The 21,490-nt window shown below is 46.5% G+C and overlaps 1 protein-coding gene across 5 annotated transcripts in view; it reads right to left on the bottom strand.

Annotated features, from left to right (window-relative positions):
* IL16 (interleukin 16) overlaps positions 1-21,490 on the bottom strand; it is a 208,729-nt gene that overhangs the window by 60,456 nt on the left and 126,783 nt on the right. For all 5 annotated transcript variants that reach the window (XM_063925927.1, XM_063925929.1, XM_063925928.1 and 2 more), the window contains 2 exons: positions 15,653-15,776; positions 1,525-2,575 (listed from right to left, as the gene is read on the bottom strand). In XM_063925927.1, the coding sequence (XP_063781997.1) occupies positions 1,525-2,575; positions 15,653-15,776 (1,175 nt within the window). The remainder of the gene's footprint in view (positions 1-1,524; positions 2,576-15,652; positions 15,777-21,490) is intronic.

Raw genomic sequence — 21,490 nt, 5'->3', positions numbered from 1 at the left:
ACTTTAACCACCAGCAGCAGCAGCGAGAAGAGGGGATAGGTCAGCATTGCCCACAACTCACTGTAACCTCCTGTCAGGGAGAGGGGGTGTTTGCTCGCTGGTCAGGCTGCACTGTACTACACCTGTTGTTGGGGCGGGGAGTGTCGAGCATAACACCCAGCGCATGAAACCCCTGGCAACGAGCAGATACCCTGAGCATGAAACCCCCTAGCACCGTACATGGAACCAAGATCATGAAACTCTTGGCAACGATCAGGTAATTTAAAAGTAATTAGGAGCCTTACTGTAGGGCTTAATATGTAATGGGCATTGCGGTGTGTGGCATAATGTATAACGGGCATTGTGATGTGTGGCATAATGTATCACGGACATTGTTGTATATGGTATAATGTATAACGGACATTGCGGTGTGTGTCATAATGTGTCACAGGCATGACGGTGTGTTGTATACTGTATCACTGGCATGGTATGTGGTATAATATCTCAGGGGCATTGCAGTGTCTAGCATAATGTATAATGGGCATTGTAATGCGTGGTATAATGTGTTACAGGCATTACAGTGTGTGGCATAATATGTCAGAGGAATCACGGTGTCTGGCATATTGTGTAATGGGCATTGCGGTGTATGGCATAATGTATAACGGGCATTGCGATGTGTCATAATGTGTCACAGGCATGACGGTGTGTGGTATACTGTATCACAGGCATGGTATGAGGTATAATGTCTCAGGGGCATTGCAGTGTGTGGCATAATGTATGACGGGCTTTGCGATGCATGGCATAATGTGTCACAGACATTACAGTGTGTGGCATAATATGCCAGAGGAATTACGGTGTGTGGCATATTGTGTAATGGGCATTATGTTGTGTGGAATAATGACTAAGGGCCATTGCAGTATGTGGCATTATGTGTAAGGGGCATTACTATAAGGAGGAAAAATGACAAATAATGTAAGGGGCATGAATCAGGATTATTATTTCTTTCTTGTGGTCGCCAATGTCTCGGTGTGCAGGTTGCAAAACTGTGGTATAAGATAGTCGTTTCCTGCAATGCCACGCCCCTTTCAGCGAAGCCATGCCCATTGTAATGGGCCATGCCCCTTTCACATTCATCACTTTCCTAGTGGAAATTATGGAGGGGGGGGGGAGAAGGGGGCGCCAGAGAATATTTTTGCTTAGGGGAGAAAAATTTGTAGTTACGCCATTGTATTCTCCCCAAGCTTGCGTGGGTTCCTCCGGGTACTCCGGGTTCCTCCCACAATCCCCCTCAAAAATAAACTGATAGGTTAATTAGCTTCTGCCAAAAAATTTACCCTAGTGTGTAAGTGTGGGTTTGTACATGGGCGTATTAGATGGGCCAAGTGGTTCTTATTTACCATAAAGTTCTGTGTTTCTGTTTAGTTCTTTGGGTAAAATACGTACAATGTGAAGGATGTTGATTCTTAAATATTGGTATGCAGTTTTCTGTTTGCTCATGTTTGTAGTTGTACACAAGCCTGTATAGATTTTCACCAGCTTACTTACTTCACAGAGAACCCAGTGTCCAAGTGTTGGTTTTCAGTCAATGAGTTTTCTTCCTCTGTGGTGGCCTCAGTCTGCCAGGAGTCACTGCCCTGTATGTATGAAGACTGTGGGAAATTACTCAAAGATTTCATCAGGGCTGAAGACACTTGGTTGCTAATAGAATATATCTTGCTGCAGTTCTCACTTATCTTTGTGTTATCTGCTGAGGCACTGGAGCTCAGGGGGTAACTCCTTGATCTTTGGCTTGGCACCTTATATGGTAAAGGCTCAGTAAGCTCGATATATGAGGAGTGGAGTTGTGGTTCATTACTGGTACTGCTGCTTCTTCTTGTACTTAACAAGCTGGATTTTGGTGGAGAGTAGGACACTTTGGTTTCCTTCATGTCTACAGGTTTAGAAGAATCTACCTGAAGATCACTCATTTCTTTAACTTGATTTTCAACAGAGTTCACAGTCACCTTATTGAAAGAAACAGTTACACATTCTACCTCTACTTCCTTGTTAGCTGGTTTCTCATGGTGGACTGGAGACCGAGTGCTGGGGCTATCATTTCCTTTTGTTACTGGCTGTGGTGTACTAAATGTTTCGAATGAACTTATCTTTTGTTTTATTGATGAGGTCCTTCCTGAAATCTGTGGTCTAAAACCAATATTAAGTTCCCTGGGCTTAACAAGATAAGCGCTGTCTGATTTTCGATCTACAGTCTTAGATCCCTTTAAACTCTGGCGAAACCAGGCTGGCTTGGGGGCCACCGGTGGACCTTTTTTCAAGTTACTCATCTCTTCTGCTCTGCAGATCGTAGAACTGGAGTCACCACCCTGAATTTGTTGATGCCCTCGGTCTATAAGTGCATGCGAGGAGGTGTCCTCTCCTGTGCTGTTGTTCCCATCTACATCCATTAGGCTGTGGTCTTCAGTTATAACAGGGCTGAATAAGTTTTTAATACAATCGGAAATTTTTACCCACGGATCTTCTGCAGTTGTATCTAAACTGTAGTCAACACGTGCCTGTCGTCGCAGTAGTGGCTTGTGATGAGACACAATAGGATTTCCTACGGAACATAAGGAACAATAGTTTTATGATTACATCATTCCGCATCAGTCTCTTGAGCACATGACTCATGGTATAACCTTTCAATGCATCTTTTATGTATATATTTCAGAATAAATATTCAGTAATCAAATTGATATATAAAAGCCTACAAGCATTGGATTAAAGTACCTTGTCTCCTAGTACACTATAAAATAGTATTCTGTTCATAAAGGGAACTACAGCACAGCCAAGGAAAGAATACTGTACATGCATAAATGACATTGACAAAGTGTAGTTTCTGCAACAGGCCTGGATAACCTGTAGCTTTGCAGTTGTTGTGAAAACTACAAGCCCTGGCATGCTTTGCCACGTATATGATAGCGTATAGCTGTCAGAGTATGCTGGGACTTGTTGTTCATACTTGCCAACATATTGGCCACCCAGCTGGGAGGGGCAGCGAGGTCGTGATACAGGGGACGTGGCATGGCAAAGTGGAAGATGCGGGGCAGGGGAGAGGGGGGGTGAGTCAGGGTGCCTTTACATTATCATAGCCCCACCTCCTGCTTTACAATGCCATGATTATCAGCATTGTAAGGCAGGGGGGCAGTGTCATTGTGATGTGATTTAACGCAAATTGCATAACTGTCCACCCTCAACGCCCATGTCACTCGGAAAATGGGTGGCCACGGCAGGTGGTCTCTGGGTGACTTGCCCACTCTTCCAGGCATCCAACTGAGTTTAGAGAGCGTAGGCAAGTATGTTGTATGATCACTAGAGATGAGCGGGTTCGATTCCCTGTGAACCGAACCACCCCGAACTTCACTGCCCGAGCCCGGATCCGAGCCCGGCTCGGGTTTTCCCACCTGACTCGGAAACCAGAAGAAGGCAAACATCATCATCCCGCTATCAGAGTCTCACGGGGTGTGGATTCCATATAAGGAGACACACGTCGCCGCCATTTTTACTCCGGCATTGGAGAGTGTAGCGAGAGGACGTGTCTCCGTCCTCAGTGTCCTGCATCAGTACAGTGGTAGTGTCTTGTGCTGCATCAGTCCAGTCACAGTGGTGGTGTCCTCTGCTGCCATATGTCCAGTGCTGCAGTCTAAGTCCAGTCCATTGCAGTGATGCTGTGTTGTCCTGCATCAGTACAGTAGTAGTGCTTTGTGCTGCATCAGTCCACAGTGGTGGTGTCCTCTGCTGCCATGTCCAGTGCTGTTGTATAAGTCCAGTCCATTGCAGTGGTGCTGTGTTGTCCTGCATCAGTACAGTGATAGTGTCTTGTGCTGCATCAGTCCAGTCACAGCCGTGGTGTCCTCTGCGGTCATATGTCCAGTGCTGCTGTATAAGTCCAGTCCATTGCAGTGGTGCTGTGTTGTCCTGCATCAGTCCAGTGGTGGTGTCCCTGTGCTGCTGCATATGTCCAGTGGTACTGCCATATATGTCCAGTGATACTGCCGTATATGTCCAGCGGTACTGCCGTTTAAATCCAGTGATACTGCCGTATATGTCCAGTGGTACTGCCGTATAAATCCAGTGGTACTGCTGAAATTTATGAAGGGCCTATTGTGTGCCTCGGTAGGAGGCGTGACAAGCGCTGCAGTGGGGGTGGTCTAAATAGGGAGTATAGTCTGTACCATGGGTGTGGCTACAGTGGCGGAACTAGCGAGCGGTGGGCCCATGTGCGACAAAATGCTTTGCCCCCCCCCCATCCAAGACCACCCCCTCACCCCTGGAGAGGATCTGGTGAGGGGGACCTGCTCAAGGTCAGGGAAATGGATACCTAGCAACAGTGCCGTAATTAGTAATTTTAGTTCTGTGTGCAAGAAACGGCATCGGAGCCCCACCCCTCTATGTAAAACAGGGGCAGTGCGCGCAGTAGGCGTGCGCAAAAAAAATAGGGGTGTGGCTTCGTGGGGAAGGGGTGTGGCCACAAAATAATACCAATTCATATAACGGTGCACAGTAGTCTCCATTATTCAAATTACGCCGCACGGTAACACCACTACACTAGATAGAGACCCTTTTACACCTTACGGCGGACAGATTCCCCTTTTTACACATTACAGCACACAGCGTCCACCTTTTACACATTACTGCAGACAGCATCCCCTTTTTACACATTACGGCAGTGTCCCCTTTTTACACATTACGGCAGACAGCGTCCCCCTTTTTACAAATTACGGCAGACAGCGTCCCCTTTTTACACATTACGGCAGACAGCGTCCCCTTTTTACACTTTACGGCAGACAGCGTCCCCTTTTTTACACATTACGGCAAACAGCGTCCCCCTTGTTACACATTACGGCAGACAGCGTCCCCTTTTTACACATTACGGCAAACAGCGTCCCCTTTTTTACACATTACGGCAAACAGCGTCCCCCTTGTTACACATTACGGCAGACAGCGTCCCCTTTTTACACATTACGGCAGACAGCGTCCCCATTTTACACATTACAGCAGGCAAGTGTCCCCATTTTACACATTACAGCAGGCAAGTGTCCCCATTTTACACATTACAGCAAGCAAGTGTCCCCATTTTACACATTGCAGCAGGCAAGTGTCCCCATTTTACACATTACAGCAGGCAAGTGTCCCCATTTTACACATTACAGCAGGCAAGTGTCCCCATTTTACACATTACAGCAGGCAAGAGTCCCCATTTTACACATTACAGCAGGCAAGAGTCCCAATTTTACACAATACAGCAGGCAGGTGTCCCCATTTTACACATTACGTCAGGCAGAGACCCCTTCAACAAAGAGAGAGACTAAGAAAAAAAACGAAAAAAAAAACCTCTACACTCTTTGTTTGTCCCGCGCCGGCCCACCTCTCCAGTCTCCAATCTCCTGTCGTATCCCGGCTCCCCCTCCTCCCCGTCATCAGTACTGCGCTCGGGGGCAGAGTTTCATGCAATGACACTTTTGCGTTGTGATGTCATGATGCAAACGCATCATTGCACGAAACCCTGCCCCCTAAGCGGAATAGTAATGACGGGGAGGAGGGGGAGCTAAAGAGAGCGACTTAGAGCCACGGTGGGCACCCTGTGCGAACGCCCGCCTCGCCTGCCGCAATAAATGGCTCTGTGGATACCCATTACTGACAGATACCAGTTAATAACACAGACACCCCTTACTGACCTAGATTACACTTACTGACACACACACGATTTATTAGCACATACATGCTTACTGACAGACACCCACACGCACACACACATACAAATTTACTGACACAGTCACCACTAACTTTAAGAAACCAATTACTGACTCACAAATACATATACAACACATATAAACTAATAAACTTACTGAAACAGGCACCTCCGGTCTCACCCTTTGGCATCCAGGAATGTAGAATGTAGTACTCTTCACTCTCCATGCAGCAAAGAATAGCTGCTGCGAGTCCCAGGGCTACATTGTGCGGCCATTCTGGTTGCCCATGCTGTGCTTGAGTCACAGCAGGAAAGGGGAGGAGCTGAAAGAGCGGCTCCTCCTCCCCCTCCGGCCGGCCCATCCTCTTCACTTAGCAGCACTGTCTGGGGGGAGGAGCTCGAATTAGATGGGAGAGCTGCTCCTCCCCCCTCCCTCGCGTCACTAGAGCACAGCAGCACAACTAATAGGCTGGGGGCGGAGGCGCTCAGGAGGAGAGATGCGTCACGTGATCGGCTCCTCCTCCCGCTCCGGCCAAGAGTTTTCAGTGACTGAGTGAGTGACTGGTTCCCTGTAGGCAGTGGTGGTGGAGGCGCGGCGGGTGCAGCGCTGGCGACGGCATACAATGAGTCAGTGTGACTCATTGTAATGCCGGCAGCTATGAGTCCCTTCACTGTGGTTGTGGGCCTATTTTCAATGGGGGGCCTGGAGCTGCAGCTCCATCCGCCCCATTGTTAATCCGGCCCTGACTGTATAGGTCATTGGTACAGCCTCATCTGGAATACTGTGTTCAATTCTGGAGGCCATATCTTCAAAAGGATATTAATACATTAGAAACTGTACAAAGAAGGGTAACTAAAATGGTGCATGGCCTACATCACAAAACATACCAAGAAAGACTAAGAAATCTCAATATGTATAGTTTGGAGCAGAGAAGGGGAAGGGCGGACATGATAGAAACTTTCAAATATATCAAGGGTTTTAACAAAGTCCAGGAGGGAAACATTCTCCAAATGAAGAGAAGCCATAGGACACGAGGACATGCACTGAGACTGGAGGGGGGAGGTTGAGGGGAAATTTGAGGAAAAATTACTTCACAGAAAGGGTAGTGGACAAGTGGAATAGCCTCCCATTAGAGGTGGTATAGGCTAAGACAGTGGAGCAATTTAAACATGCATGGGATAGTCATAAGGATATCCTTACAAAGAAAAAAGGATCAAACAAGGTTAGAGAAAAAAATTATGTAAAAAAAAAAAAAAAAGGCAGACTAGATGGGCCAAGTGGTTCTTATCTGCCGTCAAATTCTATGTTTCTATAATTCCAGTGATACTGCCGTATAATTCCAGTGGTACTGGGGTATAAATCCAGTGATACTGCCATATAAATCCAGTCCAGTGGTACTGCCATATAAATCCAGTGGTACTGCCATATAATTCCAGTGATACTGCCGTATAATTCCAGTGATACTGCCGTATATGTCCAGTGGTATTGCCGTATATGTCCGGTGGTACTGCCGTATAAATCCAGTGCTACTGCCGTATAATTCCAGTGATACTGCCATATAATTCCAGTGGTACTGGCGTATAAGTCCAGTGATACTGCCATATAAATCCAGTCCAGTGGTACTGCCGTATAAGTCCAGTGGTACTGCCGTATAATTCCAGTGATACTGCTGTATAATTCCAGTGATACTGCCGTATAATACCAGTGGTACTGGCGTATAAATCCAGTGATACTGCTGTATAATTCCAGTGATACTGCCGTATATGTCCAGTGGTACTGCCGTATAAATCCAGTCCAGTGGTACGGACGTATAATTCCAGTGATACTGCCGTATAATTCCAGTGATACTGGTGTATAAATCCAGTGATACTGCCATATAAATCCAGTCCAGTGGTACTGCCATATAAGTCCAGTGGTACTGCCGTATAATTCCAGTGATACTGCTGTATAATTCCAGTAATACTGCCATATAATTCCAGTGGTACTGGCGTATAAGTCTAGTGATACTGCCGTATAAATCCAGTCCAGTGCTACTGCCGGATAAATCCAGTGATACTGCCATATAATTCCAGTGGTACTGCCGTATAAGTCCAGTTGTGCTGCCATATAAGTTCAGTGGTGCTGTCCTGTTTATTATTTACTCCAAATAAAGGGGTTATTTATATTTAATCCAAATAATTTTCACAGGGATTTTCCTGTGTGGTGTAGAGAGAGGTACGCTCTCCTGTACCGCATATTGTTATATAACTCCAGAAAAATAATGGAGAACAAAAATTTGGAGGATCAAATAGGGAAAGATCAAGAACCACTTCCTCCTAGTACTGAAGCTGCTGCCACTAGTCATGACATAGATGATGAAATGCCATCAACATCGTCTGCCAAGGCCGATGCCCAATGTGATAGTAGAGGGTATGTAAAATCCAAAAAGTTCAGTAAACAGACCCAAAAAAATAAATTTAAATGGTCTGAGGAGAAACGTAAACTTGCCAATATGCCATTTACAACACGGAGTGGCAAGGAACGGCTAAGGCCCTGGCCTATTTTCATGACTAGTGGTTCAGCTTCACATGACGATGGAAGCCCTCATCCTCCCGCTAGAAAAATGATAATAGTTATGCTGGAAAAAGCACAGCAAAGAACTGTGCGTTCTAAGATGGTATCACAAATCCCCAAGGAGAGTCCAAGTGTGTCGGCGGTTGCGATCCCTGACCTTCGCAACACTGGACGGGAAGAGGTGGCTCCTTCCACCATTTACACTCCCTCTGCAAGTACTGGAAGTAGCACCCACAGTCCAGTTTCTGATATTCACATTGAAGATGTCACTGTTGAAGTACACCAGGATGAGGATATGGGTGTTGCTGGTGCTGAGGAGGAAGTTGACGATGAGGATTCTGATGGTGATGTGGTTTGTTTAAATCAGGCACCGGTGGAGACATCTGTTGTCCATGGGATGAGTAAGCCCATTGTGATGCCTGGGCAAAATACCAAAAAAGCCACCTCTTCGATGTGGAATTATTTCTTCACAAATCCGGACAACAGGTGTCAAGCCGTGTGATGCCTCTGTCAATCTGTAATAAGTAGGGGTAAGGATGTTAACCACCTAGGAACATCCTCCCTTATACGTCACCTGCTGCGCATTCATCAGAAGTCAGTGTAAAGTTGTGAAACTTTGGGTAAGAGCGTAAGCAGTCCACTGACAACTAAATCCCTTCTTCCTCTTGTTCCCAAGCTCCTGCAAGCTACACCACCAATTCTCTCAACGTCAACTTCCTCCTCAGTCAGGAATGTCAGTAGTCCTGCAGGCCATGTCACTGTCAAGACTGAGGAGTCCTCTTCTAACCGGGATACCTCCGGAGGATCCTTGAGTGGTACGCCTACTACTGCTGTTGCTGTCGCTGCTGTTGTTGCTGCTGGGAGTCGATCATCATCCCAGAGGGGAAGTCGGAAGACCATTTGTACTACTTCAACTAAGCAATTGACTGTCCAACAGTCCTTTGTGAGGAAGATGAAATATGACAGTAGTCATCCTGTTGCAAAGCAGATAACTGAGGCCTTGACAGCTATGTTGGTGTTAGACGTGCATCCGGTATCCGCCATTAGTTCAGTGGGACTTAGAGAACTGATGGAGGTAGTGTGTCCACGGTACCAAATCCCATCTAGGTTCCACTTCACTAGGCAGGCGATACCAAGAATGTGTAGAGACGTCAGAAAAAGTGTCCTCTGTGTCCTAATAAATGCAGTTATACCCACTGTCCACTTAACCACGGACATGTGGACAAGTGGAAAAGGGCAGACTAAGGACTATATGACTGTGACAGCCCACTGGGTAGATGTATTGCCTCCTGCAGCAACAACAGCAGCGGCACCAGTAGCAGCATTTCGCAAACGCCAACTCGTTCCTAGGCAGGCTTCGCTGTGTATCACCGCTTTCCATAAGAGGCACACAGCTGACAACCTCTTACGGAAACTGAGGGACATCATCACACAATGGCTTACAGTAATTAGACTCTCCTGGGGATTTGTGATATCAGACAATGCCACCAATATTGTGCGTGCATTACATCTGGGCAAATTCCAGCACGTCCCATGTTGTTTGTGCCGCACACTTGTGTCGCTTAGCTTATTCATACAGCTACCTCATTGCACCTCTTTTTCTTCTTTGCATAATGTGCTGTTTGGGTAGTAGTCTTTTTAAGTGCCATCCTGTCTGCAACTGCAGTGCCACTCCTATATGGGCCAGGTGTTTGTGCCACACACTTGTGTCGCTTAGCTTAGTCATACAGCCACCTCGGTGCCACCTTTTGACCTAAAAATAATATTGTGAGGTGTTCAGAATAGACTGGAAATAAGTGGAAATAAATGTTATTGAGGTTACTAATCAAAATTTCCCCCAAATTCTGTAATTTTAGCTGGTTTTATGTTTTTTAACAAAATCATCCAGATCCAAAACCAGAACATGAAAGGGTGATTATGGCAAAACCAATCCAGATCCAAAACACGAGCATGGAACCAGAACCAAAACCAACACACACGAAAAGTGCCTGCATCAAAACCTCTAATGATCACACAAAGCACTGTGTAATATGGTGGCTCTCAGTGGTGGATTTTATCTACGGGCTGCAGGGTCCTTCCCCTCCCCTAGTAAAATCCACAACCACAGTGACAGACAGGCAGTGTCTACCCATAGGAAGTGCTCCCTGCCAATCACAGCCAGACAGGCATTCCCAGGGGGAGGTGTTTTCTTCCCCTGGGTCTGCCAGTCCAGACTGCAATTAGCAGAGAGAGTCACTTCCCTGCTATAATGGCAGCCAAATCTAACTTCTAGAAGCCTCCTGTTGCGCAGGATCGCATGCAAACATTTCAAACCACCAGACACCCCTGGACATAGAAGTTGGAGCCGATGCTGCTGGCTCTTTATAAACAAACATAATCTTCTAATCTTTCAGCTTTTATTGTAAATAAAAGTTCATGTTTTTTTGTACTGGAAGTACAGTAAGTGGAGTCTGCAGCAGTGTTGAGCAGACTGTATTCTTCACATTCAGTAAGTTCTGCATTTACTCTATAACATCTTCAAAGCTTCTAAAATAAGCTAGCTAGTCATAGCAACAATCAATGCACAAAACAAGCCTTAGGCCCTCCAAGTAGGGTGGGTTGAAAAAAAGAAAATAAGTTTCTGCATCGATTGCAAGGGTAAAAAAAAATAAATTATGGGACCACTGGAGAAGATGATTGTCATTTACTTTTTCAAAATCAGTTAATATCTTAGTCGGCAACCCTCTGCCTGCAGCTCTCTGCTTGTTGCAAACAAATACATGTTGCCAGGTAATCCATCACCTGCAAGATTTCTGATGTTGGAACCCCAAATCCATCTCTCCTATGTAACATATATGGGGCAGATGTATTAACCTGGAGAAAGCATAAGGAAGTGATAAATCAGTGATATGTGCAAGGTGATAAAGGCTAATCAGCTCCAAGATGTAAATTAACAGTTAGGATCTGATTGGCTGATGCCTTTATCACCTTGCACATATCACTGGTTTATCACTTCCTTATGCCTTCTCCAGGTTAATACATCTGCCCCTATGCATCCAAAAGGTGTATGCTGCTGTGTGGTTTTCTGTCAAAACTAAACCAAAGTGTAATGATAGTTCAAGACATTTCTGGCAGCTAGTGAAACTCTCTAGGTAGCTCCCTGTCTCAGTAAGCAATGTAATCTTTCCTGTACTTACCCAGAAAATATCCTCTTGTCGATGATCACAGATGAGAGTAGATATATTCAGGGCCGGTGCAAGGTTTTTTGACACCCTAGGCAAAACTTTTGCCTACTACCCCCCAACACCACCAAATACCCAGCCGGCTAACTGCATTGAGTACAACAAGGCTGTATCTCTCAAAGACATCCTTAATTATTTGATGGGTACACTCAGTGGCACCCCGTTCCCAGATCCTGGCACCCTACCCAGCTGCCTATCTTTCTATTTAATTCTGTCTCTCATACATACATATATATATATATACATCCATACACACACACACACACACACACACATCCATACACTGCATCTTTCATGCATACATACAAACACTGTCTCTCTCATACTTACATACAGTCATACACTGCCTCTCTCATACCAATACGGAAGGAGAGGGGACTGCTGCAGCGGCGCTACTACCAATGACATAGCGCTGCTGCGGCTCCAGTCCCCCTCCCTCCTCCTCCTTCCTTGCCTCCAGCGCTGCTGCTCTCCTACAGCACGGCACAGAACAGGAGGCTTGTAATTAGTCAATTTGACTCATTACAAGCCGCTGGCCGTGCGCCCTCAGGGCAACTGCGCTGTGTGCCAGGCACACCTGGCACACAGGTAGTTACAGCGCTGCATACATACATACACTGACCCTTTCATACATATATACATCCATACACTGCCTCTCCAATACATACATACATATATACACCCATATACTGCCTGCATATATCCATCCATACACTGCCTCCATACATACAGCCATACACTGCCTACATACATATAAACACATAAATCCAGCCCCCCTCCTACCACATCCAGGGCAGACTTTGGTCACTACCACTTCCCCTGGGTGTGACTCCAGGCAGCCACTACTCTAGGTGCGCTTCCCTTAACTACATATGTAAATCTCTGGCACCTCAGATCCCAGCTTTCTGATCTACCCTGACTACCTTGTTTCCTGAGCCCCCTGCATTTCAGTCCACACTACCTGCCCCTGAACCACACTACATCAAACCTGCGACCATCTTTTACTGTAGCTTGGCCTCTTACTGCAACCTGTTGAGCCTGGCTACCAGCCACTGGGATCCACCCCCTTCCACCTGCACAATAAAACCTTACCATCTTACCGCTGGAAGCCGTGAAGGGATTATTGCTCCCGACTGCTGCTGCCATCATCTCCCGGGTTAGTACTGCTGCTGCTGCTGGTGGAGAGGCACTGCTCCCGTTGCTGCCGCCGGCTCCATAAGTGAAGTGCGGACGGCTGTTGCTGGCGATGGGCGGGCGACTGCTGCTGCTGGCGATGGGCGGGCAGCTGCTGCTGGCGAGGAGCGGACGGCTGCTGCTTACGAGGGGCAGGCGGCTGCTGCTGGCGAGGGGCAGGCGGCTGCTGGCTCTAATTAATTGCCTGCACTTATCCTCACTCCCCCCCCCTTGCCCCTCCAGGACCCGCAAAAATATTTATAAACAAAAACGGTGCTGTGGCGGGTTGCGGGGGCCAGTGGCGGCAGCTTGTCTCTCATTTCAATGTTGAGCTGCTGACCAAGTGCCGCCCTTCAGCGGACGGCGCTCTAGGCAGCTGCCTAAAGCTGCCTAATGGTAGCGCCGGCCCTGGATATATTAGGTTGCTTGGTTTGAGCTGCATTTTGCAGGCTAGGGCAAGTGCAGCTCCATCTGAAAATGTGCCGGTATTTCAAGCACCTGAAATCAATTTAAAGGCATCAAAATACTACCAGCTCATAAACTGGTAAAGGGTCAATGTCACAGAGCCTTCAGCTCTCTGTAATGTACCCTCAGATGTACGCACACAAATGTGATGGAGCAAATCCTCTTTCTATGTTCCCTTCACACACCCAAAGTGTGAAAGAATTGTAAAATTAGTGACTGAGGCTTCTGAAAAGTATTGTGATGAGGTGAGTCGGGATGGTTTCATTATGTCTACTCTCCGGTCACGTGCAGTAATGCCAAAGTTTGATTCTAAAAAAGATTACAAGCCGCTAGACCAGTGAGCAGTAATCGGCGGAGCACATTATAACGTGACAGGGTGGGCGGCGGGTGGGACTCGAGCTGCAGCCACCTCCACGTGGTGAGTCCTGGGTTGTTGTATGTATTTGTTTGCAACAAGATGAGAGCTGCAGACAGAGGGCAACAGATAACCTACTACTGCATTTTAGATGCTACGGCTATGTTGAGCACACTTACTATATGACACTATACGGTGAACAGGGTGTGCGTATATTACCACCTCCTCTAAAAGCCCACTCCTCTTTACATTTCACTGGGAAAGCATTTAGTGTAACTAGAAATTCCAGGCTGCTAATTTTATGTAAACACCTCTAACTTTCTATTCTTTATTTGAGCATACTACTAAAGTATACAGATCAGTGCTCGAAGTGGGCTGGTATACAACTGCCCACTTCAAGCACTGACCGCTGAAGACCCCCACTGCCACTATCATTTCAAATTTAGCACTATTCAATTGAAGTTCTTGAACCGGCAGCCAATGAGGAGCAGCCGCGCGGCCGCTACTAATTGGCTGCCGGGTCGTGCCAGATTTAAAAATGATAGATGGACTGGACGCAGGGGAGAAGCTTCACAATCAGAGCTGCAGCTGCCACACTGAAAGACACAGCAATGTAACCGTCGCTGCTGCCCACAGCCGTCTCCTCCGTTCCGCCGCTGCCTCCTCCTCCATACTGCCACTGCAGCTGCCCACAGCCTCCCACAGCCTCCTCCTCCATGCCGCCACCACCTTCTCCACTCTGCCGCTGCAGCTGCCCTCAGGCACCTCCTCCATACCGCCAATGATGACCACAGCCTCCTCCACACCGCCCCTGCAGCTGCCCACAGCCGCCTCTTCCGTACCGCCAACCATGGCCTCCTCCACACCGCGGCCCATTAGGTAATCTTAACCTGCTCCCTACTGTATTTCCTTCCTGTCACTCTCTCTGTCACTCTCCCTGCTGTCACTCTCCCTGTCCCTGCTGTCACTGTCCCTGTCCCTATGTCCCTGCTGTTACTCTCCCTGTCCCTATGTCCCTGCTGCCACTCTCCCTGTCCCTGCTGTCACTCTCCCTGTCCCTATGTCCTTGCTCTCACTCTCCCTGTCCCCGTATTTTGGCTCATTCTGTGTGGCACAATGTGAATTTTGTCTCATTCCGTGTGTCGTAATGTGAATTTTGTCTTCTTTTGTGTGGCGTAATGTGAATTTTGGCTCATAACGTGTAGCATAATGTGAATTTTGGCTCATTCCATGTGGTGTAATGTGAATTTTGGCTCATACTGTGTGGCGTAATGTGAAAGGGGCACCAGTACTAGATAGTATAAGGAGTCCGACTATTGTGGTGGATAATGTGTATAAGGGGTATACGGTGTGGTACAGTACATTTAAGGACATGCCCCCTTTGAGAAGTCATGCCCCTTTTTGCACATAATTACAGCCTTCACTTTTCCATACCCCCACTTCAAAATTTCCACTTCGACCACTGATACAGATATTATATTTTAGTAGTACTTAGTGATGTATACATAATTACACAGAACTACAGATGGAGTTATTAATTACAGATGGAGTTAAGAATTGCTTGTTTATTGTATGCCAGATTGGTCTTTCCTGGCTCCATCCACTCACAAATAATATAATATTTAGGAGGAGCATTTAAATGTAACCATGCATCAAGTATCGGGTCTCCATAACGCTGATTCATACTATGTAGATCAAATTATTCCATTCAAATATAAATATAGTTCTTAAATCTACCATGTATATAGTAATAAATCATCATGATTGGCACAAAATAGAAATATTACATTTCACACAATGCATTACATTAAAATGTAGAGAACGCCATGTTCTTCCAAGAAGTTTAAATGACACAAGATTGATGAAAACTGAGACCTGCTAAGTTGCTATGGGTTACAGAACCTTTTTAGTAATTGCAATGCACAACATTATTAAACAAGACTCAAATTATCACTAAGCATACGTGTGTGTATTAATATATATACATACATACATACACACACACACAGCAAATACATGCACAGATACATATGCAAGCATAATCATATGACAAGATACGCTTTCCCCTTAAGTGCAACACTACATAATACACAAGGCAATATGAAGTATTTGCAGAATGCATTGATATGTGAATTGCTCCACTGCGTTGAATGATTCTGGGTCAGACAATGACATACCTGTGTCTGATGACTTCTGATCAGCACTCGCTGTGTGCAAGGACTCGCTTGAAGATAAAGATCCATCTAACACATTGTGGGCTGTCATTTGCTGGTTTCCCTTCAGTAGCAAGTTTCCTGCTTCCTGCATGAAATAATGCAAACATGTGAAAAACAGCACCATGAAAACCACAAGATTTGTCAGAGGGTACTGCTCAGTGATCAGTATACAGTATAGCGCTGCATCATTTGGTTTGGGCAAACAGTTCTTGCTTTGTCTAAAGTTTGTGCCCCAGTTCTTTCATGTTAAATATGTGTTTTGATACTCTTTATGCTGTTGCACATTTAATTACAGAGTTTGGTTTAAACCAGAGGCGATTGTATGGCAATTACAGAGGGGATGCGGTCAGCATCCCGGCGGTCATGTGACCAACGCCGGAATCCCGACACCACTCGGAATCCCGGCTGTGGAAAGCTGACTTCCGACATCCCGAATATAAGTATCGGGGTGACAGGGTTAGGGCCCGGAGGGGTGGAGTTAAGTTTCGGCACTAGACTGGGGGATTAGCTGTAGCCGCCACCCCCCTCCCACAGTCTTAACACTAGCTGCCACCCCCTGTGACTGACCCCTAGCTGCCATACCCACTGTCTTAGCTCTAGCCAACAACCCAGGCAGGTGGCCCCTGTGTCGGTGTGGCTGGGCTGCTTCAGGTCGGCACACCCTAACACTTTATTAACACTTATGATTTTCCCTATCACTTTGTATATATTATTTTAATCACACCACTTACATAGCACTTCTGTGCTTCTTATTAACCCCTATTAATTCTCACCTGTGTGCTGACCTGGGGTGGCCGACCTGTGCCGACATCGTGAGGTCCTGCACCCCGGACCCATACCTAGTATTAGGGACCCCCAGTGACGGAGAAGCCTTGTCGATCGGCCTGGGGGCTTAACCCTATATCTGCAGATATACACAACTAAGATCTCCGTATTATCTGACTATTATGTAGTAATATTTTTCACTCGGTGTGCATTAGGGAACACATAGTTTTTTCCTACACAGAATTACCCCTCCCTTTTAGCACCCGAGTGACATTACAATCTGATTGAGCAGCTTTCCATTTTGTGTAGGGTAGGGGGCAGGGGAGGGCTAAATTTATTACCCCGTTCCCTGTCGGTATTCTAATTGTCAGGATGCTGGTGTCGGTCATGTAAGTGCCCGGCATCCCAACCGCCATGTTCCCGTATCACACCACTACAGAGACCTATTTCTAAATTCTCAGCCTCAGTCTGTATGCATACCTCCCAACTGTCCCGATTTCAGCAGGACATTCCCGCTAATTGGACACTGTCCCACTGTCCCGCGGGCGGGGGCAGTTGGGAGAGGTAGTGATCACCATTGCTGTGCTTTGCAAAGCAGCCGGTGATTACACGGCATCTATCAGCACAAGTAGGGGAGCCGGGGGCTGTACAGCAGCTCATGGAGCTCTGGACACGCCCCAAAAATGACGAAAACGGGGTCGCGGCAATAGGCCCCATCCCGTGTCGCAAAGCCCCATCCCTATTTACCCGAAGCTCCACCCCTTTTTTCGAGGCGGCATGTCCCTATTTATACGGGACAGAAGTTGGGAGGTATGCTGTATGTGTATCATAACGTAGTATATAAACAGAACAATAGGGGTGATTCAGATCCCATAGCTATTGCAGAGAGTTTGATGCCATTTCGGGGGTGGTGACAGCCTCCGTTTGTGAAAACGGAGGCGTGTTGCCGCCATTTAGGGGGAGGGAAAAGGCCAGTGATCTCCGTAGTTGGATGGAGATTTACTGTCCTCTGTGACGAGTGGCTTGTGGAGCCACTGCCTAAAACTTTTGCACAATACTGTATATTACAGAGTGAGAAACAATACAACACCTAACTACACTGCTGATGGTAGGGGATCACCTCATGCATTTGCAATCTTTCCTTTTTATTCCAAAATTTTATTTTTTCTTTGTTCTACAATACTCCTGTAGCATTTGGTACAGTAATATGATACACATCTAAAATTTCACAGCACTAATGTGGTAACAATGCATCAGATGGTGGTGTATGCACTTTTTTATAATAATGGAATATGGACTTTAGAATCTGTTATTATACATCTGTTACTACAAACCCCCTGGCATGTCTGAGCCTGTAAGGCATTGTGTTTTGTTATATATAGTGAATAACTCAAACTTCCTCTGTTAAACCACATCCTGTGTTTCTTCTGTTTGTCTTCTTGTTCCTTTGTGTTTGGGCTTATAGTCTGAATATCTATTCTGATGATGTATTCAATGCTCTGCTACTTCTAATCGCTGCTGGGCTGTAATGAGGGGTGTGCGAATGGTGCCATTACTCAGGGCGCAGGCCCCTGGCGTTGGCACCATTGCTGCCTCACGGCACCTGCATGTGGCTTGCAGTGTTCCTGGTATGGCACCCTGCATCCTGTAGCACTACTGCAGAGCCGCCTGGAGCGTCCAAGGGATGCTTTGGGGAAGGCACCATGCAGTCTGTGGAGCTACCCAGTGCATGATGTCACAGGTTTAGGGGGCGGCATCTCTGTAGGGACATATAGTATGCAAACATAAAAAAATATGTCCCACTGATAAAATGCTGTTTTGTGACGATGTACTGTATATGGAAAATGACATCAGATGCACATCTCAAATAGGCCGAGATCGTTTTATTAGAGTGGACAAAACAAAGTGAAAAATGCAAATGTTGCAGTGTTCAGTGTTGTTATGTCTGGCCTATTAAAAAGAATCCCAGCACAGTGCGGACAGTGGGCCTGACTCAGATGTGGTTGGAGCGAGTATCCTAGTACGCAGCAGCGATGCACAGATATGGTAATGCAGCAGGAGGCATCCTTATATAAGTAGACACTTCGGGGGTCATTCCGACCCGTTCGCACACTGCTGTTTGTCGCAGCAGTGCGAACAGGTCGGTTCTGCGCATTTGCGCCGGCCACAATGCGCATGCACATGGTTGCCCAGCGATAGCCGTCACTGGGTAACAACAGGAATAACGACGAAAGTGATCGTTGCCGCGATCGCAAGAACAGTGACAGGCGGAAGGTGTTCTGGGGCGTCAGGAGTGGAGCAGCGAACGCAGGTGTGTCCATGCGTTTGGAGGGCGGATGTCTGACATCAATCCTGGGACCTTCATTGCTGGATCCATCGCACAGGGGAAGTAACTGCAGGGCTAGTCTTGTTTCACAGAAAACTTTTTTAGCATAGCAGGGCTGCACAAGTGATCGCAGCCCTGCTATGCTAAAATACACTCCCCCCATAGGCAGGGTCTAGTTGATCGCACGAACAGCAAAAAGTTGCTACGTGCGATCAACTCAGAATGACCCCTTTCCTGCACGCATTTGTGATCCATTGCTGCGTCCGAGGGTGCAACATCGGATCACTTGCGACACCACTGGCTGTCTGAGAGTACCCATGAGGTCACACAGGCCGGCTGCTGTAGCTTCTTCCAAAAGGCCAAGAAATCTCCATCAGAAGTTGGAATCCCTGGTCTAGGCAGTCCCACAAAATAGAGACGACACCTCCGTTTTCTAGAAGGCTGTCATCGCTGCCCCCAAATGGCTGCAGACTGTCAATCACTTGACATCTGCAGCTGTAGTGCAACCGACGCTGCAGAACCCATACTGCACATTAGAGATGTGCACTTGAAATTTTTCGGGTTTTGTGTTTTGGTTTTGGGTTCGGTTCCGCGGCCGTGTTTTGGGTTCGACCGCGTTTTGGCAAAACCTCACCGAATTTTTTTTGTCGGATTCGGGTGTGTTATGGATTCGGGTGTTTTTTTCAAAAAACACTAAAAAACAGCTTAAATCATAGAATTTGGGGGTCATTTTGATCCCAAAGTATTATTAACCTCAAAAACCATAATTTCCACTCATTTTCAGTCTATTCTGAACACCTCACACCTCACAATATTATTTTTAGTCCTAAAATTTGCACCGAGGTCGCTGGATGACTAAGCTAAGCGACCCTAGTGGCCGACACAAACACCTGGCCCATCTAGGAGTGGCACTGCAGTGTCACGCAGGATGGCCCTTCCAAAAAACACTCCCCAAACAGCACATGACGCAAAGAAGAAAAAAAGAGGCGCAATGAGGAAGCTGTGTGAGTAAGCTAAGCGACCCTAGTGGCCGACACAAACACCTGGCCCATCTAGGAGTGGCACTGCAGTGTCACGCAGGATGGCCCTTCCAAAAAACACTCCCCAAACAGCACATGACGCAAAGAAGAAAAAAAGAGGCGCAATGAGGTAGCTGTGTGAGTAAGATAAGCGACCCTAGTGGCCGACACAAACACCTGGCCCATCTAGGAGTGGCACTGCAGTGTCACGCAGGATGGCCCTTCCAAAAAACACTCCCCAAACAGCACATGACGCAAAGAAGAAAAAAAGAGGCGCAATGAGGTAGCTGTGTGAGTAAGCTAAGCGACCCTAGTGGCCGAAACAAACACCTGGCCCATCTAGGAGTGGCACTGCAGTGTCACGCAGGATGACCCTTCCAAAAAACACTCCCCAAACAGCACATGACGCAAAGAAGAAAAAAAGAGGCGCAATGAGGTAGCTGTGTGAGTAAGATAAGCGACCCTAGTGGCCGACACAAACACCTGGCCCATCTAGGAGTGGACAATAAACAATAAGGATAATAGCGCTTAATGGTCACAAATGCAAAGGTGTGTCACAGTTAAATCACAATTTATTATAGGATAAAATGTATAAGAGCAATGCACATTAGTGGTTAATACCACTTAAAAACACTTAAATGAAAGAGGTTGTATAACTCCCAAAGGTGTGATGTCCTATTGGAAAAATTGCAAAAATGGACCTGTTCCTATGAAAGTCCCCTTGGTTAATAGGATATGTGTCCTATTCGTGGATAGAATAATTACCACCAACGTGTCTCGAGGCAATTAGGCGAAACTGCGTCCGCAAGATGCTGTTCCTCGGCGGGTGGTGAGTGATGTTTTACCACGATGAGATAGGAATGTTCTTATATCCAAATGGAAATATCCAACAGGGGCTTGGTCCAGGTCCAAAGGTTCCAGAAGGTGTGGGAGTATATATCAGTCAAGCAGGTCTCACCAACGCGTTTCGTTGCATTTAAGCAACTTTTTCAAGGTGTTGAAAGTCCTGCTGGGTGGCAGTTTATATACCCATACCAATATGGTTGCTCATTAGCATGTGTGATTGATTGTGACCACCTATTAGCATTAAATGTATTATATTAAAATCAAAAATTATATAAATTCATACATTTTATAAATCATTATGTGTAAAACTACAAAAACTTTATTTAATAAAAACTTTATTTAATAAAAACCAGTCACATGACCATTGATGGATAAATCGGATAAGACTTGTATAAAACCTGGATTGGTATTTAATGATTCATATATTGAGAGTATCAATAGGAGATGGAATACATTCCACACTTTCTGATTAACATTAGAGCTCAGAAGGCATCCCTCTCCGCTCGAAATCCCGCGAGAGGTGAGCCAGAGGCGTGGTGATGGAATAACAGGGCCACAGCCAATGAACTGCCTATGCGTATCGACGCGAACGCTACGTGGATTACGTCGCGTCATCCGTATGTGCGTCTGGGAACAATGTTTATCTTAATTGTCATGGTGATGTAATGACATCACCAGCGTGCTGTCGGGAATGATACCGCGAGAGTTGGTAACTGCGGGTTCCCGGAAGTCACGCTACTGATGCATAGACTTTTCCAGAGGTTGTCATGGCGACGGTAAATCCCGAGCGTCGCCAGGACGACCAACTAGTTGTCATCCATTGCCATGGCGACGGAATCAACA

Source organism: Pseudophryne corroboree, chromosome 6 (genome assembly GCF_028390025.1).
Source record: "Pseudophryne corroboree isolate aPseCor3 chromosome 6, aPseCor3.hap2, whole genome shotgun sequence".
Taxonomy (NCBI): domain Eukaryota; kingdom Metazoa; phylum Chordata; class Amphibia; order Anura; family Myobatrachidae; genus Pseudophryne; species Pseudophryne corroboree.
Note: the sequence above shows the minus strand (reverse complement) of the source record. Positions and strands in the feature narration are given on the sequence as shown.